Genomic DNA, 24,364 nt, shown 5'->3' with positions numbered 1-24,364 from the left:
ATGTCAGGACATACAGCATTAGTCCCAGAGCAGAACAACAACAGCAGCAACCAGGAAAACAAAACTTCAAATATGCGAGTCTCAGAAAAAAAGTGCTGTGAGTATTTGTGACAGTCTTGAGGAAAATAGATCTTGTGTCTTGCAATTAATTTCTCTTTTACCTGTTTATAAAAAGAGGTAGTCAGTCAGTCATGCTTTATTCCTTCTAGCTCAGTGCAGTAGTAAAGACAAATACAATTTCATCCTTAGTGCAACTCTATAGACTTCAGTGTCATTACACCAGGAATGAATTTAGGCCTATCCCGAATCCTGAAATGAGCTGCACATGCGTGCAGGATCAGGATCTTTTTTTTAACATGCACAACTTTTGTTTTTAAGTCTTTAACATAAACATCTTGAATGATTTTATTTCTTCTGACTCGATAGCTGAATTGTGCCCCCCATGCAACCCTCACTACAAGTACAACAGTGGCAGTGCTGGCTTCCCCCATGTCACCTCCCCAAAGTGCTTCAGCTCTGATCTGGAGGGTTGTTCATTTTGTACATCCCAGTCAGTTCTTGGCCTCTCTGCTGAGCCTGCCAACAAGGGGAACAATTGTGATGTGTTTTTGTGATGTCCACTTGGAACTGAGATCATCAGAAATAATTTCATGTGGGCTCCTAAAGTAGTACTTCACGGGTTTATAACTGTTTACAATTCTTGTTTGTATCACTTCTATCCAGTTATATTTGTTACATGTTTTGCGCTTCTGGGCAAATGTTTATCTTTCAAGTTAATAATGTTTTGCAATTCAGCTGTTTAAAAAGGAACTCTGTTTTAATGTAGATTAGAGTTTTAATGTAATCTCTGTTCCTGAAAGCCACCCACATGTACTAGGCAACAAGTAGCACAACTATACTGAACAGTGGTTTAAAATAGCCCACCATGAAACATTGTTCCATATTTCTGTCTAATGTGCTTCATCAGGCAGTGATCTGGGCATGTTACATCTGTGATAGAATCATAGAATATTAGGGTTGGAAGAGACCTCAGCAGGTCATCTAGTCCAATCCCCTGCTCAAAGCAGGACCAACACCAACTAATCATCCCAGCCAGAGCTTTGTCAAGCCGGGCCTTAAAAACCTCTAAGGATGGAGATTCCACCACCTCCTTAGGTAACCCATTCCAGTGCTTCACCACCCTCCTAGTGAAATAGTGTTTCCTAAAATCCAACCTAGACCTCCCTCACTGCAACTTGAGACTATTGCTTCTTGTTCTGTCATCTGCCACCACTGAGAACAGCCTAGCTCCATCCTCTTTGGAACCCCCCTTCAGGTAGTTGAAGGCTGCTGTCAAATCCCCACTCACTCTTCTCTTTTGCAGACTAAATAACCCCAGTTCCCTCAGCCTCTCCTCACAAGTCATGTGCTCCAGCCCCTAATCATTTTTGTTGCCCTCCGCTGGACTCTCCAATTTGTCCACATCCCTTCTGTAGTGGGGCGGCCAAAATTGGATGCAATACTCCAGGTGTGGCCTCACCAGTGCCAAATAGAGGGGAATAATCACTTCCCTTGTTCTGCTGGCAATGCTCCTACTAATACAGCCCAATATGCCGTTGGCCTTCTTGGCAACAAGGGCACGCTGCTGATTTATATCCAGCTTCTCGTCCACTGTAATCCCTAGGTCCTTTTCTGCAGAACTGCTGCTTAGCCAGTCGGTCCCCAGCCTGTAGCGGTGCATGGGATTCTTCCTTCCTAAGTGCAGGACTCCGCACTTGTCCTTGTTGAACCTCATCAGATTTCTTTTGGCCCAATCCTCCAATTTGTCTAGGTCACTCTGGACCCTACCCCTACCCATATCCCTGATATGTTGAGTTAATGCCAAAACTAGTGTCTACCAATCTCCATTGAACTCTTTTAATCTAGCTCTTTCAATCTTCTGTTGTCATAGGCCAGGAACAGATTTCAGCAAAGAATCCCAAAGATATTTGCTCAGTAGGAAGGATGCACACACACAATACTATGATTTAGGGCTGCATAATCTCTGAAGGTCTGTTTTGATTTTTACTGCTTTCCAAGTATCTCTCCCCCATTGATTTTCACTCCCATTGAATATCTTTATTAGGGATTATTTTTTCGCCACATGTACTAGTTGCATTTATACAGATTACACTCATTTTGTTTTTTCCTGCTTATATATCTAACCATTCTGGATCCCATAACACAGTATCTTTACTGATTTTTCAAAGCCTCCCGATCTAGGTCACTCTGGGAATTAAAATTTAACATCTTGTTTGCCTCTTCCTCCAGATTCTTTATAAAGCTATTTAAAGGGACATCATCAATTTAAAGGTTATGCTTGTGTTTGACAATGTTTTACCTACAATTGTTGCAAATAATCCTTAAAATGACTATGACTGGAAGAGACTGTGGGGAAAAATATTTATTTTTTCTCATTTGTTTACTTTGTGTATTTGACAGCACTTAGTACAGATGGCTTCCCCAAAACCAGTTTCCCTGTTGTTTGTGTGGGTTTTTGTGCACAGCAACAAGTGAGAGAAGAACAGTCCTAATAATAGACCAATATGGCTATAAAACTATAAAAAAAATTGGCATGGGGTTTGGGAGCAGGTGTAGTGCACAGATATACCTTTAACAAAGTATTTGAAACTGACTAGATTTACAGCTGACAAAGCCCCGTCAATATTGCAGTTAGATTTGCATTTTATCTTGTGTGGCAAAACCATCTCAACAGGTCATTTAGATATGGAAAAGACTTTAAATCCTATTTTGTCCATTCTGTGTTCCATTCAGTTTATATTCACTTGCTTTGACCAGTTTAATTATAGCAACACATGCTCCCATATCCCTGTCTATAATCAGTGTCTTTCATATAGTTCTATAAAACTCAGTTTTAATTAATTAGTGGGTTAATTAATTAATCTGTTGCTTTTGGGAAATTACGTGACTTTTTTTTTTTTTAAAGAAACAAGAAATTTTATGCAAAAACATTAGTGGTAAAAAAAATCCTGCTTCTCAGCAACAGGCTAAACATTACTAATTTAGTTTCTCAGATCATTTGTTGTGTATGTTAAGGAAGGAAATTAGATTCCTGTCTGCTGTCAGTAGAGAAATATGATCTCTTTCATTAAAGAATTTTTTCCTATGTCCTTGACAGTTACTCCTTAATAGTTAAATATTTTTAACTCTGGCTGACGTATTTTGGCTGACACATTAGTCACACGTTATTTTCCCTGTTGCCCGGTGGCTGATCAGTCGTTAACCTACTTCATTAGCTAACACCCGAGAGAGCCATGCTGTGGTCCAGTGATTGCTATTAACGTTTAATTGGATGGAAGGGCATGATAATGAATCCACTGTGTGTTTCATACAGTAAGTAACCTTTTGTGTGGCTGGTAGATGGGCAGAGGCAGTGGGTTACACCAGAAATGAATTTGGCTTCTGACTTGGTTTTTGTTCTAAGCTGTTTTAATTAGTTTAATGATTTCACCGCCTCCTCTTTCCAGCATGGGCTTCCTATATGACCAACTCCCCTACTTTGATTGTAATGATTGGCCTTCCTGCCCGGGGCAAAACTTATATGGCCAAGAAATTAACACGCTACCTCAACTGGATTGGTGTGCCTACGAAAGGTCTGTACGGATTTTTGTACGTGGTAGCTTAAAGTGATGGATGGATCATGGAGCTGGCAATGAGACATTTGTTTTAATCCAGGCCAGGTTTATAGTCACTGAAAGTTGTCATAACTTGATCAGTGTTGTCCCTGGTGAACAAGCGCCTACGGCATAAAACCTTATTGGCAGTGCCAATAAAGAGCCCTAAGATTCAGTTATCCATAGCAACTGAATTCCACTTGAACCCTTAGAGGTGGTTTCTCCAGGCAGATTGGAAAGAGTCAGTATGTCGGGGAAGTTTAACTAGTGTTACTCAAGCTGTATCTATTCTGTGCTTATAGAGGGAACATCATCCCTGTGCAGAGGGCCAGCACAAAATCTGTGCGTTACTTAAGTCCTTGAAGTAGGTCTTAAGTGCTTCAGACAGAGGCTGCCAGGGCTGCCAAATTTGGTATCTTTTCTGAGAACTAAACTTTTCTTTAGGAAAGTGCATGAGATATTATAAAGCCCGTTCTGCTTGACTTGGGCCTCTTCTCTTTTCAGTGAGCGCATATAATCCTGCTTAATGGGAATAGGGATTGCACATGAATATACTGATAACTAGGAGGATAGTTATCAAAAATGTGCATTAATTTGAGGAGATCTGGGAAAAGTTACACATGGAAAATCAGATATTCTGAAATTCTATGGTGCAGTTTAAGTTTTTCAGATTTCAGTCATAAGGAATTCTCGTGGTGTTTGCAAAAGTTAATTTGAAGTAAAATTGCTGAAAGGTTTTAGTTGGAGGGATAGCTCATAAATTGCTGTAATCAAGATAAGGATGTGATTCTCCTCTTGGCTCACAACCAGGTAACATGTTTTTGTGAAATGCTGCAAATCACACGTCTTTGTTTGTTTTTTGTGAAGTGTTTAATCTAGGAGTATATCGTCGTGAAGCAGTGCAGTCGTACAAGTCCTATGATTTTTTCAGGCATGATAACAAAGAAGCCATGAAGATTCGGAAGTAAGTCTGTGTCAGAGGGTGAAACCCAACTTGAATAGTAGAGGAAAAAGTTCATGTCATTCTAAAGTCTGTGCAGCTGGTTTCAGACTATACCTCTGATTGTAGGAAGTGACATTTAATGTCAATAGACAAATATGGAGTTAAATTCTGCCACCATTGCTTAGGTTGAGAAGGACTTTATTGCATCAGCACTCCCACTGATTTCAATAGAAACTACTCACAGAGTAAGGTATTACACTGTGTGAGTAAAGATAGCAGATTTGGGCCTGCAGTGAATGTTTTGTGGAGTGGATTAATAATTTGTTCTACCTGAGGAAATTCCAGATTATTTTACAAGTTTTAAAAACGGCTTTGGGAGCATGTGACAGAATTTAATTTTGTGTAGACTAGTGCTCTTCAAAAATAGATATATTTTTCATTAAATCCTCATATTCCCCACCTCCATTCTCCTGGTTGCTGGCACTTTGAGAAGGAGGAAAAAAAGGCAGTTGACCCTTGCCCAGTTGACGATACAGCTGTCACTATACAGGTTTAGGGGTACTAGAAACTCCAAGAACATCTTTAAATGAATACCTGGAATTATATCGGAAGAAAGTAAATTAACCCTACCCGGTAATTTAATTTTGCAGACAGTGCAGGGGGAAATTTCCAAGCATGTGAGCTTGCTTGTGGCTCTTACAAAGGACAGGGATATTGTTGTTAAACTCTCTAGTAATTTGGACTTTTGTATGGTCTCAGGCATACTAAAATATACCATTTTATAACCCCTATAATCTCTGTGTATTTCTCTATACCTTCCAATAGGATAAAATATTTAGGGCTTCATCCTCCCACGAGTATTTGTGGCAAAACCCCCATTGATTATAATGGCAGCAGGATTATGTTTTTTCTGTAGCTGTTAAGATCAAGGCTTAGTGACTGATCATTTTTCTGAATTCTGCGTTGCTCTGGAATTTGCTTCTGAACTCAGGTTACCTCTAGGTCAGTCTAAAAGTCATGCCGTTCCAGGGTTCTGCTTTGATTTTGCACTTCTCCACCAGAATAAACAATTCCCAGCTCCAGACTCCAGATCAGTTTTCTTACAGACATTTGCGCACAGCAAAATTCACACATCGGGGCAGAGGGGACACACTCTGTGTGCTTTGTTGGGTATTCAGTGCATGCCATTAAAACAGCTGCCCTAGAAGCTGGGTCTTCAGGGTGGGCATGAGGCCTCCTGCTCATGAGTAGGTAACAAACTTCAGATCCTCTTTAACAAGTTGGCAGAGATATAACTAACCTTCCAAGAAAGTGCCCTTTGGTCCTTGTATGGGCATGTCTACAAGCTGCCGTGCTCTCTCACCCCCTTGACTGGAGCATAGATATGTTCTTTTAAGGAAAGTTTATCCTTATAGATGAATGCCAAGGGTGAAATCCTTGCTCCGCTGAAGTCCATGGCAAAACTCCCATTGACTTTCATGGGGTGGAGGGCAGGATTTCACACCAGGGGTACAGTAGTGGCTGTTTAACAACAGGAGACGTCCTGGGGAGAGATGTCAAATGATGCTAAAACAATAAATCTAATAAAGGGTCTAAACCTGCTCCCATTGAAGTCAGTGGGAATTTTGTCAGAATGGGGCCCAAGGGACAAAACTCAGATGTTAAGAGAAGCATGTAATACAAATAAAAAGCAGATGGATTAAAAAGTCCTTATTGTCCCATTTAGTGACCAGTTGGGAGACCTAGATTCAGCTTCTGCTCCTAGAATCTATCTTCCCTGGCAGGCAGCACACCTGTCCCCAAAGAATATGACTCCACAGAGACCCATTTGTTCCTTTAAGGAAAGATGGCAACAGACTCCTGAGCTGGAAAGATAGAGTGCTCAGAACAGAGGCATGGAAGTGGAAAAGGGATTTAAACAGGGTTGGCTCTGTAATTTTTCCCACTTTGAGCTTTGGAGCCGTGGTTCATGAGGCTTGGAATCTGAACACTTTGCACGGTCTGCAATGCTGCCAATTTCTCTCCTTACAGACAGTGTGCCTTGGTGGCGCTGGAAGATGTGAAAGCTTATGTCACGGAGGAGTGCGGGCAGATAGCTGTAAGATAACACTTGATTATACCGAGTTTAAATCAAAAGAGTATTAAATCAAAGCCTGAGATTTTCATCCAAACCCTTCTGGCAGCTTTAAAAATTGTAGCTAATGTTGTTGGGATTATTTTTTTCTGTTAGGTGTTCGATGCAACCAACACAACTCGAGAGAGGAGGGACTTGATCTTAAATTTTGCTAAAGAGAATGCTTATAAGGTGACTTTCATTGATCTGGGATAAGAACTGTAGGAGTGAATGCCTCCCTTGGGTGTATCCCATTGCCATTAGCATCAGTGCATCGGATGGCAGTTTTGGGCCCTTATCTTTGTACAGTGCTGCTGTAGTTTCAGGGCTTGTGTCATCATTTCCACCTCTGCAAAGCTGGTTTGAAATGCTGTTCTGGTGTTGTTTTTCATCCACTCTGCTCCGGTGTCAATGAATATTTAAGGTGCAAAGTAGGGGAGTATCAGCACCCTTCTATGCATATGTCTGATTTGGGAAGTACCCTGTTTAATGAATTGGCTGTTGGGATATCCCAAACAAAATATTCTGCCGTCATCAGCCCTTATCTCTCTGGAGCTCAGAGATCGTGAGGATGTGTGTGGCACACATTCCTAAATAGACAGATGCCCCTCACAGTGGGTTCCTGTGAAGGTTAGTTTCTCACAAAGCATATCTGGCTAAATCTATCCCTTGGGTAACTCTGCTGACTTAATTTGTGGCTATACTGGAAATTAATATGACCTATTTACATTACTCTAGAGGCTCTTAATTCTACTAAACATGCTTCATTGCCTCCTCTCTAGGTGTTTTTTGTGGAGTCTGTCTGTGATGATCCAGAAGTCATTGCTGCCAATATCCTGGTGGGTGCTGAATGTTCATAGGCTCAGTCTGTAACATCCTTCTGTAGAAGACTTGATGTTTGTCAGGGAAGGTCACAGACTATTATAGTGGCTCACAGTAACAGCTGAGATTCATTATTATTAGAGAGCCTTACAGTAAAGTTAAATCTAATCCACAGAACTCAGGGGATTCTGGGTTTAAAGGCTTTTACTCTCCCTCATTCTGTTGTGCCTGCCTGTGGGCAGGTGATTCTGTGAAGTCGTACTGAGTGTTCTACACTAAGGTGTCTGTTTGGGCCTGGTGTTAATCTCTGTTACACCCGTGTAAATTCAGAATAACCCAGTTGAAGTAAGATAAGTCACTCTGGATTTATGCTGTCCTAAGAGAGATCAGAGTCTGGCTCAAAGAGTGAGTTCTAACTTTCATTCTGATTTTCCTTTCTGCAATCACAAAGGGCATCCTAGGTTAAACTCACCCAATATTCCCTTACCCTGCTTTAGTGCAGCTTTTGCCAGGATCAGAAAAACTGGACTTTGTTATCTCACCAGGCAGAAAGAAATTGAAACTGAACTGCTTAAGTGTAACTCTGCAGTTCTTATTCTGGTGCAGTCCTATCCCTGAATAAACTGCCTGGGGTGGGGTGCCCTTTGCAATACTGTATGTAGTTCTGATAGCCTTGTTCTGATGTTTCAATTATGAAATAAGTGGTTAATATTTGCAGATGCATGGCAACCAAGACAGATGGGTTATTTATGTGGGAACTTGGCAATCAAACTAAAGCCATGAAGCATTTTATCTCGGAGCTTGATTTTATTGTCATGGGAAGATCTGCAGTAAGTGGTTTGTGTGGAAAGGCAAAAGTCAAGCCATCAGTCTCTGTCCCCAGGCCAAATGCTACCCTGTGACATTTGGAATTGTTCTTTGTTTCCTTTTCAGGAGCAGGTTCTTCACAGGGCAGATGGGTAGGGGAAATGTAAACAGTGTTTGTTTGTTTGTTTTTGTTTGAAAATTGAAGAATAATGTCACTTACTCTGATTTATACAAAGTTTACTTAACTTTTATAAAATGTCTCTCTCTTGTTCAGGAAGTGAAGGCCTCCAGCCCTGACTACCCAGAGAGAAATCGAGAGTATGTGATGGATGATTTCCTGAAGAGAATAGAGTGCTATAAAGTCACATATCAGCCCCTTGATCCAGATAATTATGACCAGTAAGAGGCGAGATTTAGCAGTATGTTGCATAATGGATATGCTGTGGAAACAGACACATGGGCTGCTTTCTTTTGCCAGTTTTGTTCCCTAACCTAATATGCTGCAGTCCCTATGCTGGCGAAACTCTCATTGACTTTGCAATATGGGAGATTTGCTTGTGTGAGGCATGCAGAATTATGTCCAACATGATTTGCAAGGATTTCTCCCTAGTGTATAAAATGGGAATGTTTAAATAGAAAACTATACTACATTGTAATAGTCTGTTCTTTCTCTCTAAGAGTTTTATAAGGCACCTTAGTGCCAAGTGGTAGCAGCAGTATCAGTATTACGAGAATACACACCTACACACACACATTTTGCTTTAAAGATACTGATGAGTGTCCTTGTTTTGTGTTGACCGTAGAGACCTTTCCTTCATTAAAGTGATCAATGTGGGACAGCGGTTCCTGGTAAACCGTGTCCGGGATTACATCCAGAGTAAAATCGTCTATTACCTAATGAACATTCACGTCCAGCCACGCACCATCTACCTTTGCCGGCATGGCGAAAGCGACTTTAACCTTGTTGGCAAGATCGGTGGGGATTCTGGCCTGTCACCGCGTGGGAAGCAGGTATGTTCTTGGCAGTGTCAGGATTGACATCCTTTTAAAGTGTGTCAGTATAATAGGAACCTGGATTTAGGTCAGATTGTCTGCTGGTGTAAATGGGCTCAGTTCCATGGACTTCAACAGAGTTTTGCTCATTTATGCCAGCAGATAAATTGGCCTGAATCTGACTGTCAGGGGTATGTGACTTCTCTTCGGCCTGGGGTTGAAGTCCCCACATGCACCTTCAGCAGTCACTCTCCCTGCTCCCTTGTAGCAATGCTCCCTGCCAATGAGGGGTGTTCATTCTGCAAAGGATTCATTCTTTACTGCGCAAACAAGAATGGGTGTAAATTTTTATGGATTTGCCAAGGTGCCACTTAGATTGTAAAGCTGAAATGTAATAGACTAGATTTGCCAATATGAGAAATGTTACTGCCAACGCTGGGATGCAGTTTAATTAGGATAACTCCTCTTTATTGAATCCAGGGAGTGCTAGTTTACTAATTTTAATACTAGGCTCTTTTCAGGTCTTCTTTTATCTTAGACAGTATTTCTGAGATCAGGACATTTTGTTATTCTTAACCAATCAGCAGTTTATTAATTCACCTAGAACCTCATTGGTATATAAACAACAATTGATTGATCAAGTGTAGATACAACAAATCTTGTAGGCGTATGCTGAATGCAAAATACACATGCAGCCTTCTGTGTGAGTAACACAGACCCAGTGTTGGGATCCAGCAACTATTCCGAGGAACAAAACAAATCACCCTAAATCTTATTACATTTACTGATTGTCACCAGTTTTAAGTTCTTTAGCATCTCTAATGCATTTATCACCCTTCAAATAATTCTCTCGAAGACTAAGGATGCCCTTGTCTTAGGGTACTCTCTCTTATGAATTTCATCCTCGCTAATTGGGGGAGGGATAGCTCAGTGGTTTGAGCATTGGCCTGCTAAACCCAGGGTTGTGAGTTCAATTCTTGAGGGGGCCATTTAGGGATTTGGGGATTTAGTTGGGGCTTGGTCCTGCTTTGAGTAGGGGGTTGGACTAGATGACCTCCTGAGGTCCCTTCCAACCCTGATAGTCTATGATTCTATTTCTTGTGTTTGGTTTGATAGGGACTAGTTTGAAACATCAAAAGCAATTGCTTACATTTCTTTTTTTGAAGTTCTGAGGCCAGTGTGCTTGGATTTACAAAGGAGAAACACATGTATAGCACTACTTAGTTAAAATCCACTGTTTGGTTACTTGGCGGTGTGACAGCCTGTCCACCCCACACAATGTCTGAACAGGTAAAATAGGCCAATTAACCTTATAGGCTACACCTGGAGGAGAACCAGGGACTGATAAGGCCTAATGGCTGATGAAGCCTAGCTGGGGGAGAAGCTGGGTAGGGAATCTAAAGAAAGGAACTTTGAATTTGTAGGGGAGAGCCTGCAGTCACTTGTTGGAAGCAGAGAAGTAGGGAGGAGGAAACTGGGGGGGGGACGACGACAATAAGCCCTGGGATGCTAGCCCTGGAAAAAGGGTCAACCCCAGAGGAGTTGTGAAGAAAGAGAGTCCCCCAGCCCAGAGCCCTCACCCCCTCCCACACTCGAACCCCCTGTCTCAACACGCAGCCCCCTCCCGCACTCTGAATCGCTCATTTCTGGCCCCCCCCCGGAGCCTGCACCCCCAGTTAGAGCCCTCGGCCTCACCCCCTCCCGCACCCACAACGTCCTGCCCCAGCTCAGTGAAAATGAGTGAGGGTGGGTGAGAGCGAGCCACTGAGGGAGGGAGAATGTAGTGAGTGGGGGGTGGGGGCTTGGGGAAGAGGCGGGGCCTCAGGGAAGGGCGGGGCTAGGGTGTTGGGTTTTGTGCGACTAGAAAGTTGGCAACCCTAGGTGCGGGGTTGGGGAGGGTGAGCTAAGGGCTTGCACCTATGGCCGGGGTCCAGGGCCAGAGCCCGAAGGCCCACGACTGGAGTCTGCTACCCACCACTCCAGGGCTGAGGCCTGAAATCCGAGCCTCACTGCTCCCAGGAAGGTGGGGAACTCACTGGCTGCCTGCTCCTCTGGCGTTTGTGGATCCTCAGGGGGGCAGGGCCCATGCCCTGCTGGTCCCTCCCCCCCCCCCCCCCCCACTGCCGAGGAGGCTGTGGCCGTAAGAAAAGCCTGGTGGCCAAGCCGCATTTGAGAAACGCTGCAGTTTCTATTGGCCACTTTCCGAATGGCTTTCAGCTCTCGTTCTCCATTGTTTCCATTGATATCCAGCAGATGACGCTAGCGTATAACAAATTTCTTCAATCCGTAGAAGACTTCAATGTTTCATTCATTTCAAAGATTTCTTTATCTGTTTTTTTTTTCTGTATTATCTATACTGTGAATTGGAATCTCTGCTCAGTTTCAAAGTTATGCCTTGGCTAGCTGCTTATATCTTTCAGTGAGACAAGGTGGGTGAGGTAATATCTCTTATTGGACCAACTTCAGTTGGTGAGAGAGACAAGATTTGACCTTACACAGAGCTCTTCTTCAGGTCCTGGCCTGTAGCTCAAAAGCTTGTCTCTCTCATCAACAGAAATTGGTCCAATAAAAGATATTCCCTCACCCACCTTGTCTCTCTAATATCTTGGGACCAACAACACTGCATATATCTTTCAATGTTCTTTTTCCTTTGAGTGCCATACTATTCATACCGCTTAATTCAGCAATTATTTAGAAAGAAAGCAAACAAAATCTCTTTACAGCTCCTCTAAATGTAGTGGACTTAGTCCATACATTCTTTGATTATATCCAATACCTTTTATTTCACATCTTTCAGGGCTTGTAGTGGAACAAGAAACATAATTTTGAAAAGACAGACAGGGTAATCACATCTAGAGAGATGGTACCTTTAATTCATAAAGCAGATAAATGTGCAGTTTCTAATTTGGGATAAAGATTGTTGGTTTGGATTTCTTGGGGTATCAGGAAGCTTGACCTATATATGTTCTTCATATTTCTATAGGTCGCCTAGCAAGCATTCTTAACTGGTGTAACTCCGTATCTACACACAGCTCTGGTTCTTGATAGGAAACAGTTGAGTACTCTGCACAGGAAAACAAGAAATTCTTGTCTGTCATCTGGTAGGGGCTCTCTTTAGCTAGACCAAGAGAGATGGAAGTCTTATCCACAAGCAAATTATGGGAGTCTTTGGTTTCAGAGTCTAATAGCTGGAAGACTCCTTAACAAGCATTTTAGCTTTCCTTTCCTGAGGAATGTGTACTTCAGCTCTAGCTTAACTGATGCTTCCCAGACAAGATGTCCCACACATTTGGATGTGCAGATTGATTCCCATTGTCTTTAGTCCTGAAAGGAAGCTAAAATTGGGAGCCCGTATGCAGTGATTAGTTGTAATTCTAGTTGCCGTGTTTAGCTTCCAGATTAAAAGGGGCCTGAGAGGGAGCTATGGTAACTTATTGCCAACATGTAGTCAAGGCATGTTTGACATCTATACAGCTCACAACTGTGAACATATTAACTCTAAACCCAGAGTGGCAGAAACTGGCTTTGGATGGCATCAGTTAATGCCAGTCTGGTGAGAAGTTTAGCATGTTCTTTCACAATGAAGAGTGAATTCACAATGGTTGCTTTTATCATCTCCCAACCTGCTTCAATTTCTCTAGTTCGCTCAAGCCCTTAAAAAATTCATTGCCGAGCAGGAGATTGTGGATTTGAAGGTTTGGACGAGCCAGCTGAAGAGAACCATCCAGACAGCCGAGTTCTTGGGGGTCCCCTATGAGCAGTGGAAGATTCTGAATGAGCTCGATGCTGTGAGTACAGTAGGGAAATGGTCCAAAGCTATACACTGAACTTCTGGGGGTTTGTAAATAAGAATAGTGAAGATGAAATAATGTCTTTCCCCTCCCATCTAAACACTTTCTGAGCATTAATTACGCTTCAGAACACTATGTATTTATATTGCACCCCTCACCTCTGTGAGCTATAGAACTGCTTGGTGTAAAATTGAAAATGCCTACGGATTTTACCCATCTAAGTATCCCAGTGCTCTTTACAGCAGATACCATTAAAAACTCAACATTCAAGGTCCCAGGTACCTGCAACAACCAACTACAGCACAACAGGCATATGTTGGGCTTTCAGTGGTTCCCACTGTAATTCTTTCATGCAAATAAGCTGTAAAGATAATAACCTGGAAATAAATACTTGTTTCCATTACACCTCTACCCCGATATAGCGCTGTCCTCGGGAGCCAAAAAATCTTACCGCGTTATAGGTGAAACTACGTTATATTGAACTTGTTTTGATCCGCCGGAGTGCGCAGCCCCGCCCCCCTGGAGCGCTGCTTTACCACGTTATATCCGAATTCGTGTTATATCGGGTCGCATTATATCGGGGTAGAGGTGTATTTGCAGATTTAAAAACAAACCAACCAAAACCACAGCCATAGAACATAAAGGTTTGGGTTTAAAATTCAAACTAGAAAACACATTGCAGTTATTTGTGGAGGAACTTTTGCTCCTTTGCTGAGGTCATTTCCGTTGTATTCATAGATTCCAAAGCCAGAAGGGACCATTGTGATCACCTGGTCTGTTATCCCACATAACACAGGCCAAAAAACCTCACTCAAGAAACTAGTTTCCAAAGAGGGGCTCAATCCCACAGTGCAGAGGTTGAGTCTCATGTTCATCCAACTGAGCTAGCCTGCCTGTATCTGCATAATGAGGATGTTAATGCTTGCTTACCTTTCAGGAGGGGTGCGAGGCTTAAGGAATTAATGTTTGCAAGCCCGCTCCATGGTTCTCAGGTGTAAAGTGCTGTGTTAGAATTACTCCTGTCTGTTATGAAATGTAAAACAGTCGCCACATAGGCACAGAATCTTCTGTGTTCAATCCTTTTGCCCCTAATGAATTCCCTTGTAACAAACTCCTCTTCCACCAGGGAGTGTGTGAAGAGATGACATATGAAGAAATTGAAATTCAGTACCCAGATGAGTTTGCGCTGAGGGATCAAGAGAAATATCTTTATCGTTATCCTGGAGGAGAGGTGAGCAGGTTTAAAATAATGTAGCTGAGTATGTGTAGATAGGAAAGAAGGGAATAATTAAAACAAAATTTAGATTTATGTGGGAAATGGCAATAGACCTAATGGTAGCATCCCAAATTTAGTTGTAATACAGTGGGTTACTGATCAGTGACTATTTCATTCATGGTGCCATGCAAGTGATACCACTTGATCATATTTGTAAAATGTATGAAGGTTATTGTATTATTTCCTTGGGGCTGTGGGCAGACATAGGGGTCCTTCTGCGTGGAGCTCATTGCAGGGAGAGAGCCATAGACGTGATTATTTACTTTAGTTGATTATTTATTTTTATTTACATCTGTTGAAAATGTTGCTAGAGACCTGACTATCTCCACAAATTTAGGGGCCAGTTACCAGTCCAAAAATATATCTAGTTCCCCCCTCCCCCCCGCGCGCTATCGGTTCTTCTATATCTTCCATATTTTAAGATTTTTAACCTGTGTTTTGATTCATGTGAAGCAATTTTAAGCCCTGCTCTTGGTTCTGGCATCTCCGCATGCTTGTGAAACCCCTAAACATCCTTATGCTGTTGAATCTTTCCCTTGATTTCTAGTCGTACCAAGACTTGGTCCAGCGTTTGGAAGCTGTGATTATGGAGCTGGAGCGTCAGGGCAGTGTTCTGGTTATTTCTCACCAGGCTGTTATGCGGTGCCTGTTGGCCTACTTCCTTGACAAGAGCGCAGGTATGAAAGTAAATTCACTGTGTTAGGGTGGGGTTTGCCGGTTACATCACAGAGCTTCTGGAAGGGAGATTTGCATTATTCATTTAATTTTTACAAAAACAGAACTTTTTGAAAAAAAATATTCAGTAATATAGTACTTTACACTTCTCAAGCCTCTTTTAGTCCGGAGTATCTGTAAGTGCTTCACAAATAGTTCTCCTTGCAGTGCCACTGAAATGCAGCCACTTCAGGCATGTGAGTTTAGGAAGGTTATTCTGGATAGGCCCTGTTATTGGGACTTGAGAGATGTGGGTTTCAGTTCCTGTCTCTGCCACAGACACTTCTATGACATTGGGCAAGTCACTTAATCAACCCTGTGTTTCAGTTTCCCATCTGGAAATGAGGGGTGATACCACTTTACCTGATGGGTGCGAGGAGGATAAAATCCATTAATGATTGTGATGTGCTCAGATACAGTGGTGATGAGGGTCATGTAAGTACTTAGAGCGAAAGCATCATCCAGCCAATTTCTGGACAGCAGTGGGACTAGATAGCACAGAGAAGGGAAATTATAGCCGAGGACACGGAGGTGAACTCTTAAACTTCTGGAGTGTTTGCCACGATCTTTAAGATCCACGAGGCAGATACCCTTAGAGTCCTGTGGCTGCAAGAAGCTATGTCTACACTGCAATTAGACACCCACGACTGGCCCATGCCAGCTGACTCGGGCTCACAGGGTTACTGCTAAGAGACACTTTAACTGTGGTGTAGATGTTGCAGCCCGAGCCCAAACGTCCACACTGCAGTGAAACAACCCCTTAGCCCAAACCCTGTGAGCCCATGTCAGCTGGCACAGTGTAGACATTGCAGTATAGACATACCCTAAGTGGGTGGGTCTCTGAGGACTTTTGCTATAAGCCTCCATTTTTGGGGATGTCTGTGTCTGCTATTGAAAGCTATTTCCACTGGGTGGCAGGTTAGGAACAAAAGAAAAAAATCCCTATCTAAGTTCAAGACCTGTCTGTTGGGACTATGTTGCTGGTAGGGTGACCAGATGTCCCGATTTTATAGCGACAGTCCCGATTTTTGAGTCTTTTTCTTATACAGGCTCCTATTACCCCCAACCCCCATCCCGATTTTTCACACTTGCTGTCTGGTCACCCTAGTTGCTGGCCATGCCATGTGGGAGGGACCTTGGGAGGAATCCTGGCCCCACTGAAGTCAGTGGTAAAACTCCCGTTGATTTCAGTGGAGCTGGGATTTCAGCCCTTAGGTTACAGCTCCTGGTCTCTTGGTTTCAAAGCTGGCAGGCAGAGACTGTCACTTGCAAAGGCAGTGTGATCAGAACTTGTGGTGGGAGGAACTGTCCTGGCAGACTGAGTAGCAGCAGTAATGTGCCCTTAGATGGAATGACTGGACTGTGACTTGGTGGCTCAGGGAGGGGAAGAGTTGAAGCAGGAGGGAAGTGCACAAAGCTGATTCTAGGATGTCCCTCAGGACTGCAGCAGTAGACTCAAGAGGAGAGATAAAGGGATGTCAAATAAATTGAGGCGATTACCTTCTACATCTGCTTTTCAGAAAACAAAGGCCCTGATCCTGCAAAGACTTACTCACACACGTTAACTTTAAACAAGTGAGCCATCTTATTGAACCCCATGGGACTTCTCATGGGCTTAAAGTTAAGCATGTGTGTAAGTCCTTGCAAGATCCAGGCCAAACTGAGGAACCACAAAATTCCTTCATAGTTCCAAACTGTGCCCAGTACATGCCGTGTTTAACTTCTCCTTGTCTGGTTTCAGACGAGTTGCCATATCTGAAGTGCCCCCTTCACACCATATTCAAGCTCACTCCAGTTGCTTATGGTAAATATTTCCCTTTTTCTCACTTAGCTGAATGTTTATGAATTTGCTGGGCAATTTGATATCAAAATACACATGGAAAATTATGTTCTGTTAAGCATTTAAGTGCTACATTTATTATAAAAGTTAAAAGAAAATAAGGGGGAGGCCAAATGAGAGAGAACGTTATATATATAAAATGAGTAACAACCAGTTTCTTCTAAAAGAGACCCATTATCTCTAGATTATATTTATTGGCCGGGAAACCAGTTTTTCCCGTGAGATTTGAACTCTTACCTGGGAATGAACTGAACTTGAACTAGTTTTCATGTCAATAAGTGTAATCCATACCGCATGTATCTTTGTGTGAAGGCTGCCCTCGTTTACTAGCTGCACTTCTGCAGCAAAATTTACAGGAGAAAGTAATTAAAATGTTGCATATCACACACTCATGTAGAATCCAGGATTAATATTAAATTTAAAGTACTGTCTACGTACAAGTTCTTTACAAGAGAAGAAACTGAATTATTTATTGTCTCTGCAAACAATTGAGTCCAGTTGCCAGTAATTTAACTGAGAATAATTGATTTTAAAAGAAAATCTAGTTCCTCTTTTGAAGTTTCTCTTTTCATTTGGTGAAGGGTGCAAAGTGGAAACGATCACCTTGAATGTTGAAGCAGTGAATACCCATCGAGACAAGCCTTCTGGGAGTACTGTAAGTCTTTACTGAAAATCCCTGCCCTTGATTCGGGGTTGGCAAATTACACAACTAGAGCCTGCATTAAAGATAATATTGCAAATCTGAACAGTCACTGTGGCGTGCCTGCTAGAAATCTTCCATCCATTTCAGGCATCACAAAAACTGCTTTTGAAGTATTGCCTGTATAAGGATAATTACCTTCTTTGAGCAGAACTATTGCAGGTATACATTTTCCAGATGTTTAGTTTGTTGTTTCCAAACGTGAATGGGAGAAAGTTTATTTTTAAAACTGTTTAAATAACCATATTAGGAAAACTGAATGCAAAGTTTATCAATGCAGCCTTTTTAAGCTTTAGGGTGATCATCCCAATGTGTAATGATGCATTTCCCCCATTGTTATTGCTATGATCTGTCTTTTTAAGGTACTCGTTCTATAATTCTTTAATGTGAGCTCTCTCTCATATTTCTAAAGTTATAAATAGCATTGGACAAAAGCCTTAAATAAACTTCTCGGGTGGCTTTAACTCTGGTTCACAAGAGCTAAAATGCTGTGGAAAGGTCAAGGTCACTGCTGTAACTGTGGTCTGCCTGGAAAGCTAAACCTTCAAGGCACCATCATCAGTGCATTTGTGCTATTGCTGTTGATTCAGCTAATGATCCAGATATATGTAAAAAGCAACAGAGGGTCCTGTGGCACCTTTAAGACTAACAGATGTATTGGAGCATAAGCTTTCGCATGCGTCTGACGAAGTGGGCATTCACCCACGAAAGCTTATGCTCCAATACATCTGTTAGTCTTAAAGGTGCCACAGGACCCTCTGTTGCTTTTTACAGATCCCGACTAACACGGCTACCCCTCTGATACAGATATATGTAGTTATCTGAGGCAACTAGAGAGGTTTTTTTGTACCCTGGTCTCTTCATACTGATACTCTTAAATTTAGTAAAGACACATCTACATATTCTGTGCAAATAAGGACATTCTGACACAGAAACTTAGGCACAGATAGTGGGAAATGACCCCTTATGACTATAAAGTGGATATGAACACCGACCTTAGCCATCAGCATGTTAGGGAACAGAAGATAGTGGCAGTGTGAGAGCCAAATTCAGCCCTGGTGTGGGCGGTTGCACCTCTACTGAAATGCAGATGTTCGAACAGCAGTGAATGTGTAATGGCCTCTGCTGCTGTCCCCACCCGCTCCATAGGCTTCAGAGCCCAAGCTCTAGCCTGAGACATAACTCCAAAGCGCTGTCTACACAGCTAGTTTTAGAGTGCTAGCACGAGCCCCGCTATCCCACGTCTGTCGACCTGGGCTGGGAAGCTCCCTTCCACGGGTTATGTAAGCTCACCACGAGGCCCACATTCAGCATCCTACCCTTGTTCAGCAAAGCACTTAAACACATGCTTAAATTGTCTGCTGAATTGAGGCCTTACGGCCAAATTTTCAAAGGTTGCTTCAGTTATTGAGTGTCCACCTTTACACGCTGACACAGGGCCTGATAGTTCAGAGGTGCTGATCATTTGCAACCGCTAGGGTCCAGGTGTTCGCCATCTTTTGACAATCAGGCTCTGCGTGTTCACGTCGAGCACTCAAAAACTGCAGCACTCAGAGTTAAAGGCCACCGGCCAAATCTGGCTCACGTAGACTGGTGTAAATCGGAAGTGATGCCATTACATTTAGACACGCTTTTGAAAACTTGGGCCTTTACCTCTCTGTGCTTTGCAAAGTGTATGTAAAGTGCTGTGAAGATGATTGTCATTAATACCTATTTCTAATCTTGTTGAACTTTTTGTGGCATCTAAATTGTCCTCTTATTGAGCTACAGGATGACAAAAGAATCCTAGATTGACAAATTTGGAAGTTGTAGACGGGGCAAAAAGTTTTGAAGGTGTCATGCAAAGGCAACACCTGCATTGAAATGGACACTCTGAGGAGATTCAGCAAAATTTCAGTGGCGAGTTCAATTTTGGTGTTTTATAATTTGCGCTCAAATTGCACTAACACTGCGACTTTGTTCCTGTGTGATACTCAGCATTGCCTCCATGAAAACAGTAGGAGCTGTTACTGTTTGGTTCTTTGCTTCCCTGGCAAGATACAGCAGCTCTGAAAATAAATCCAAGTGCTTGGGGAAATTTTACTATCAATGCAATTTTTTTTCTCTGCATCCTGTTTAAAAAAATCTTGAACCCACAGAGATAAGGGAAATAAAGCTGTTACAGTGCAGTGACAAGAGAGCATTTTAACAGCAGCTACTAGACTAAAGCAGTATCTCAACTCTTCTATGTGCAGTGGGTCTAAGGTAAAGGGAATGGTTATAAATGGATAACTTTGAAGAAGGTGACAGGTGAAATTTTATAGTTGAGGGGCCTGAATCTGTAGCCACCCAGAAGTTTAAATTTAGCACAACACCTGTGCACCATGTGAATTCTCAAAATAGGACTTCAGTGGCGCACAGAGTTTGTGCTGATCCTCTGCACAGAGGAATTTTTCTATTGACTTCCATGGGCTTTGCATTAGGCCTCAATTGGTTTGAATGGGAGATCTGCCTGCAGAGCAGAAGCAGGATTAGGTTTCTGGTTATGGTAAGTGGAAAGTGTCTCTGGCATCAGGAATATCTTGGCATGAACTTTGATTTCAGATTGTGGTTCTGCTTTTCATTCCTTGTAATATCCTCCATTTTCCATCAGAACAACCTTCCAAAGAGCCAAACCCCTGTAAGGATGAGAAGAAACAGCTTTACGCCTCTGGCCAGTTCGGACACAATAAAGCGCACACGAAATTACAGTGTGGGGAGCAGGCCTCTCAACCCGCTGGGGTCTCTGCTATTCCCAGAGGCTCGAGATGGGGCTGATCAGCAGAAGCTACAAGTCAGTGTTCAAGTGGTAACTCCTCTATCTTACCCCTCTCCCCCTGGTCAAACACAGAACTAATGGCCAAACAATTACTCCTGTTTTCTAATGGTCCTGTGCAATGCACAAATGAAATGTCTTGAAGTTTAAATTCCTTATCACCATCCCTGCTTTAAAATAGCTTCAGATTACAAACTCCTTAGAGTCAGCACATTGGGGTGCAGCTGCAATCGTGTAAGCATAAAATGCCCTGCTCCCTGCAGAGTGAATGCCATTGAATAACAATGAGTTCCTGGTTTGTGTTTTTAAAATACGATTGCCCTTTCCAGGCAGACAGGTTGATTTCTAAGGGATTCTCTGCTTGCCCGAATGTCATAAGGTATATGCAACAAAGTGATCCTCTGATCCCAGTGAAACTGATCGGCAGCTTTGCCTGCATGATCTTGTTGCGGGGAGGAATAGTTCTGCCTCTTTGTAAATTGAAATGGATTAATCGGTTTTTGTTGGTCCAAGCTGGATGCTTAGTTTTTGCACTTCTCACTGCATAAATACTGAATTGTAAGTAACACTTCTAAAGCTGAGGTCCTGATTGACCAGTGTATCTCTGCTTTCACACTGGTGTTGCTTCGCTGATTTCCACAAGCAAAAAAGAATAGCGGTAACGTGACAATTTGGGCCCCAGTTCAGTTCTAATAATTCTATCGTGGTAATAGTAAAACACAGGTCTAAATTTTCAAAAGTGACAGATTTGGGATACCCAATTTTAAGACACTTTAGAGGAGCCTGATTTTCAGAGGGCACTTGATGAAAATGGAGACAGCCAAAATATCTAGTCACTTTTGAAAATCTGAGCTACATAGAGTATGTTTTAAAACCTGAAAACATCCCTTTAAACTTAGTACTAAAAACCATTTCTCCCTGTACTGACATTAACGTTGCAGCTTATCAATATGGAATACACTGGGTTGGACAGAGCCATTTAAATGAGCGTTCAGCCAAGAAGCTGATTGACTGGCTGGACTTCATTGGTGCTTTTGGATGCAGTTTCCATGGCTTGTATGAGGTAGTTGTTTCTTATACAAGCCTGCAATGGTCCCTCCTTCACAAGAGATTCTGGGGATTGTTTCAGTTTTTCCTTGTTTGCTGCTCTGCTTTTATATTATTATTTTTTAGTCTTTGTTAAAATGCAGTATGAGTTATCCTGTGCTGTTTCTTTTTTCTTTGCAGCTTCAAATGGGAAGTGCTTGCTTGTGAGTATCACTGAACATAGCTTGTAGGCATGCTCTGTGGGTTTGTTTAGTAAGTAGCAATTCTCTTAATTATAATTGCATGGCAATCATTGGGGGGAGGGGGGAAACAATGAATGCTTGGGGCAGAAGGAAATCATTTGTCACATAATAGTCCAGCAAATCAAAGAAAGGCCATTGTTGGTGGAGAATCTATTTATCACAGGTGAAATTCATCATCTGCAGAGGCAAGTGTGAGGGTTGAAATGGAATGTAATGATGCATAGGCTTCATGCTGGCCATCTGCAGAGGGGTGAATTTCACCCCAGATCAGCAAGATTACTGGGATAGATGAATGGTGTATCAGGCCCCAAATACGTTCTGGGTGTAACCCCATAGAAATCATTCAGTGGAATTACACCAGGGGAGATTTTGGCCCTAGGTGTCTGTCTATAGCACAAGATGCTAGTAGCTGTAGTTTTGTTGTTGATCCATGCTAGAAATTCCCTATCGAGATGAATAAATGGCGAGTTACACACAGAGGTGAATGGCATGATGCAGCCCTAGTCTGCAGGACTTCAGAACTGTTTACATGAAGACTTTAATAAATTGGAGGAGGGAAAGTTCTGCCAGACGTCTAGTAGCCTGAACCAGGAACTTCTTGAGTTTTAATTCCTGCTGGGACACCAACTCAATGAGGCCTTGGGCAAATCTCTTACCCTATCTGCCTCAGTCCCCCCTATGTGATAGGCAAGTATTGTCTCGCAGAGTTTTTGTGATGGTTATTTAATTATAGCCTAGTCCAAAATGGTGCTGAAAACCCTCAACGTCCATTGACTTCAAGTGGGGGTTGAATTAATTTCCCACCTTACAGGAGAAACTTGGTCCCTCATAGGATTGTGAACTTTGTAAAGTGCTTAGACAGTGAAGAGCGCTATGTTAGTGTTAAGTATAATTATTAATCTTCACTAACTATCAGATCCCATAATCCTACTGGAGGGGTGAATTGGATGGGGCTGAAGGATACTGTAGCATCTCTCTGTCTCACATCCAGTGAGAGAGGACATAAATAGTCTATTATCCCTTCTCTCCAGGGAGCCAGCAAACAACATCACCTGTGAGTCCTTGGTTTCTGTCTCAGCCACCAAGTGAGGCTGTCGAGCGAGAGGAATTTAGTGTCACACTGAACAGAATGGCCAGGAAATTACCCGTACTTCCCTTTGTGCCTGTGTTGCTCAGATCCAACCTTGCTGACCATGAGGCCCTTTCTTGTCCCTGCTTTAAATGCCTGAGTGAATGTCACTGCAAATGTTAATACAAATATCTCTTGATGTACTTGATGTTTCAGTTTATACCTTATCTGTGAAATTGACTTCTATAACTTTGATGTTGCATTTTATTTACCTTATTTGTGAAACGGATTGTGCAATGTGAGATTTGGTTTTATTTAATTTTGTTGTTGTTCTTAGTAGGTGTCTCTTTGGGTTTTGTATGTGTGTGTGTTTAATGTTATCACAGCATTTTTGCTTTCTCCTCTGGGTAGTGGTATCATTTTCCCCTATGCATTTGTTGCAACTCCATTTAAATGCCTGTGGTATTCCTTATTTGCTAGTTGTTGAATACTCTTTGCCTAGAGAGCTTTACCCATTGTGGTTGCTTGCCACCATGTGGATATGGAGTAGAAGTTGTTTTATGCCCAGTTGTAGCCATTTGGCATGAAATCTCTTTCTCTCTCCAGTGATTTTTGACTGTGCCTGGAACGCACTTCTATACTCAACAATGTTACTGATGCTACATTGAATAAGTGACTTTGCTTTAAAGGAATATTCTCAAAAGAAGCTGAAAAATGTTTGCATTAGAACAAGGCCTTCAAAAAACTGTCTCTCCTTGTTGACCACCTTGGCAGCCAGAGGAATGTTTTAGAATTGGGGTCTGGGAGTCAAAAGTTATGGGTTCCATTCCATGGGTTCCATATTGACTAATTTTATGGCACTGATCAAATCACTTAATCTCCCTGTACCTTGGTTTCCCATCTGGGGATAGTACCCATGTTTATAAAGCACTTTGAGATCATCCGATGAAAGGTGCTATGTAAGTGCCAAATATCATTGTCGTGGACTTGAGGGGAGCTCATTTTAACTATTGATTTAAAATTAGAAAACTGATCTTGAAACAGCTTTTTAAAAACTCTGGTTTCCAAGGCTTTCTAATGGAGATCGTCTCAATCTGGTGTTGCATGTCAAACTGTCAAGATGACCGTGGTGGTCAGTTATTCTTTTAACTTTGTTAAAACACGTCAGGTTTTTTTTTTTTCCATTTCATAGATCCAGTGGCCAGGAATTACCCCATGCAGATGGAAGCACAGACTACACTCTTCCAGACAATTCCTCTTGGGTGTTCCAGTCATTACATGGACCTAATGCATTCCCTCCCTCCCACACACCCAAGACAGAATTTAACCCTATAGAAATTTATGTTTGCAATTCATCAGAGTTGCAAATACTTCTTGATACTGACAACATTATGTTCTGAGGAACAGATATTCTATGGCCTTCTCCATTTTATAGGCAATGCACTTGTCTTTCAGTTTCGTTGGTAGAAAAAAATGGGAGGGAGAAATGCATTTTTTCCCTGTGACACTGAAGTTAGATGCCTTGTCCTATTTGACAGCTTCATTTTCGAGTTGTATTGA

At 42.2% G+C, this 24,364-nt stretch overlaps 1 protein-coding gene across 2 annotated transcripts; it reads left to right on the top strand.

The window, feature by feature from the left end:
• LOC112118398 (6-phosphofructo-2-kinase/fructose-2,6-bisphosphatase 2) lies at window positions 1-23,753 on the top strand. 2 transcript variants are annotated; one of them, XM_026655256.1, is made up of 16 exons: window positions 1-97; window positions 3,507-3,632; window positions 4,521-4,617; window positions 6,628-6,694; window positions 6,827-6,901; window positions 7,492-7,548; window positions 8,613-8,737; window positions 9,142-9,349; window positions 12,973-13,119; window positions 14,249-14,353; window positions 14,946-15,075; window positions 16,854-16,916; window positions 17,534-17,607; window positions 20,285-20,479; window positions 21,674-21,696; window positions 22,767-22,824. In XM_026655256.1, exons 1-16 carry the CDS (start codon window positions 1-3, stop codon window positions 22,822-22,824), a joined length of 1,647 nt encoding a protein of 548 aa, XP_026511041.1. The 2 variants fall into 2 exon arrangements, with proteins under 2 accessions (XP_026511041.1, XP_026511040.1); XM_026655255.1 differs by lacking the exons at window positions 21,674-21,696; window positions 22,767-22,824 and adding an exon at window positions 23,509-23,753 and having other exon boundaries at window positions 20,285-20,464.
• The last annotated feature ends 611 nt before the right edge of the window (window positions 23,754-24,364 follow it).

The sequence above is a fragment of the Terrapene carolina genome, unplaced genomic scaffold (genome assembly GCF_002925995.2).
Source record: "Terrapene carolina triunguis isolate 2854851 unplaced genomic scaffold, T_m_triunguis-2.0 Scaffold199, whole genome shotgun sequence".
Classification (NCBI taxonomy): domain Eukaryota; kingdom Metazoa; phylum Chordata; order Testudines; family Emydidae; genus Terrapene; species Terrapene triunguis.
This window is presented reverse-complemented; position numbering and strand designations above follow the sequence as displayed.